Raw genomic sequence first — 2,500 nt, 5'->3', positions numbered from 1 at the left:
CTAACACTTTTATTTCATATGAATTAGAAGACTTCTATATCAATCTCGGCGTTATTCTAATTTAATTGAGGACCTTTATCTCACACCTGAATGAAACAAGCATTAGATTCCCTAAGGTATCGAGCATCGAGTTTTTGTTCCTTTCTTTTGTTTTGTTGCGTTCTATCCGGTTCTGCTATATAAGAATTAGGACATTCCTTATAAGGGGAAGCGTAAATACTTGGAGCAACATCTAGTTCATCGTTTGCCGCGTTGTATTTCATTAGAGATTTGCGTAACGTTTTAGGAAAGGTAAAAACGAGATGAACTTCATACATACATACATATATATATATATATATATATATATATATATATATATATATATATATATATATATATGTATACACACATACACACAACACACACACACACACCACCAACACACACACACACACACACACCATATATATATATATGTAAATATATATAATATATGTAAATATACATATATATTATATATATATATATATATATATATATATATATATATTATATATATATATATATATATATGCATATATATATACATATATACATATGGTCGATTTTTTGTAGCGTTGCGTTCTGCATCTAACTGGTTGCAATAATTGCCTGCCCCTCCTAGTTTCCCTACCATGGATCTCGTGCAGGTACTGTGGCAGTCGATGCCTGAATTCATTAGACTTTAGGAGGGATTTACTAAAACGGAGTGATATAAAGCTTCACATCCAAGTTGATTAAGGGCGCATTAATAGTCTTTATAATTTGGGGACACGATGATGCGTAAGCAGCGTTTTTTAATCCGTTCCAGACGGGTGTGTTGAGGCTGTGTGAGTCCCGGGTGCCACACATGTGCTGCGTGCTCCAAAATGGTTCTGATAAACCAACTATACAGTGTGTAAATCACATTTTGGTTGAATTTGATTTGTTTTGCCCTATATGATATAAACAAGTTCCTGCTGGCTTTAGATGTTATATAATCGATGTGATCATCTCAATTTAATTGTGAGTTAATGTGAATCCCTAACAATTTACAGTGATTAACAATAGGTAACGGGCAGTCATCTAGAGTGAGTTCAGGGAACACTATGGGTCGTTTAGATGGACATACATGAAATACTTCGCCTTTCATTGGGTTTGGGGTCATTTTGGCACGTGCACAGCCTTCTAAAAGGTCATTCAGGAGATTTGGCATTGTGAAGTGAATGGCATCCTTTGGATCGACAATCTCAGCGAGAGTTAAATCATCGACATATTTAGCCCGAATATCAACATTGCTACACAGTCTGTTAATAATGGCCAGAAAGACGACTGGGCCGAGCCGGGTTCCCTGAGGTAACCCGCACGAGATACTGTCCCAGTCAGAGAGGGTATCCTGGTAGCGCACCCTGTGTCGTCGGTCAGATAAAAAACTTGTGACAAATCCTAGAAGGTAGGGACGGCAACCTAAGAGGTAGAGTTCTCTGATAGCTACCGTGTGGTCTACAAAGTCGAAAGCCTTTTTTAAAATCTATAAGAACAATTTCGGCAATTTTCTCAGGCTTGTCTAAGATATCATATAGTGGGTGGGTGACTTTCCCTTTAGAGTGCCATATTGTTTCTGATCTAAATTTGGTCTAACATCTTGGAGAACGAGCTGAGCTACAAAACCTTCCAAGGTCTTATCAAAATCGGGCGTAAGGGAGAGGGGGCGTAGGTCACCTAATTCATGAACTGGATTCTTTTTAGCCCATGGGGTAATGGGAGCACCATTTCATCTACGAGGGAAGATGCCACTCTCAATGCCTAAGCTGATTACATGCGTGAGGGGCTCACTAATTTCGTATGCAAATTCATGTAGTGGTTTCTTAGGAAACGAGCCAGGTGGTGAAGCTTTGTTTGCTCTCAGGGATAAAAGTGTTCTATACACAGTTATTCTGTCTATTGTTGGTGGCACGCAGGCCGGTAAAAAAACTAGGGATTTGCATTGGGTCAATCGGGGGTAAATGTGTTCAAATATTAGTAAAATGTGACTCAACAATATTACAGATTTCAATATTGGTGAGATGGTTTAGAAAAGGTATTTCGAGGGGTTTCTTTCCGCCTCCTAAGATACTTTTTAACGTTCAAAGAAAATTTAGTGGAGCTGATATCATTCTGCTGTATGTGAAATCCTACTTGTCGCTTAGCATTTTTAATTTTACGCTTGACTTGGTGGTACAACTCTCTCCAGCGACTCATACAGCCCCGGTCGGACGTACGCGCGTCGCCTCACGTCCGTGAGTCGCAAGATTCTCGCGGTGATCCATGGCTTGCTCTCCGTCCGCATTCTCTGACGTCGTTCCGGGAAGCAAGCCTCGTATCGCTCCGACAGTACCCTTTCCATCGCGTCAGCAGCTTCGTCAGCATCCCGCGTCTGCCAGCACCCCCCCCCCCACTCCTCACGTGTGATTCACTGACCAAACGGGCGTGTGAGTGAATCTAGGAAGGGTCTGAACGT

The 2,500-nt window shown here is 40.6% G+C and overlaps 1 protein-coding gene across 1 annotated transcript; it reads right to left on the bottom strand.

Moving 5' to 3' along the window:
• Window positions 1–1,015: 1,015 nt before the first annotated feature.
• LOC147469715 (uncharacterized) lies at window positions 1,016–2,386 on the bottom strand. The gene is made up of 3 exons (XM_086547897.1): window positions 2,212–2,386; window positions 1,783–1,974; window positions 1,016–1,503 (listed from the first exon to the last, which is right to left on the bottom strand). The coding sequence occupies exons 1-3, from the start codon at window positions 2,384–2,386 to the stop codon at window positions 1,016–1,018; spliced, it is 855 nt and encodes a 284-aa protein (XP_086404023.1).
• Window positions 2,387–2,500: the final 114 nt, after the last annotated feature.

The sequence above is a fragment of the Penaeus japonicus genome, unplaced genomic scaffold, assembly GCF_977035675.1.
Source record: "Penaeus japonicus unplaced genomic scaffold, GWHDUDI00000001_assembly GWHDUDI00000020, whole genome shotgun sequence".
NCBI classification, from domain to species: domain Eukaryota; kingdom Metazoa; phylum Arthropoda; class Malacostraca; order Decapoda; family Penaeidae; genus Penaeus; species Penaeus japonicus.
The sequence above is the reverse complement of the archived record's forward strand: the minus strand, read 5'-3'. Positions and strand labels throughout refer to the sequence as shown.

What these genes read in the sequence shown, in the direction of transcription:
- LOC147469715 (XM_086547897.1), bottom strand. Translation starts at nt 2,386, where the DNA reads ATGGAAAGGGTACTGTCGGAGCGATACGAGGCTTGCTTCCCGGAACGA. An exon ending in GGAGAGAGTTGTACCACCAA is followed by an intron (nt 1,975 to 2,211) that starts GTCAAGCGTAAA and finishes GCAAATCCCTAG; the next exon opens with TTTTTTTACCGGCCTGCGTG. An exon ending in TGAGAGTGGCATCTTCCCTC is followed by an intron (nt 1,504 to 1,782) that starts GTAGATGAAATG and finishes TCGACTTTGTAG; the next exon opens with ACCACACGGTAGCTATCAGA.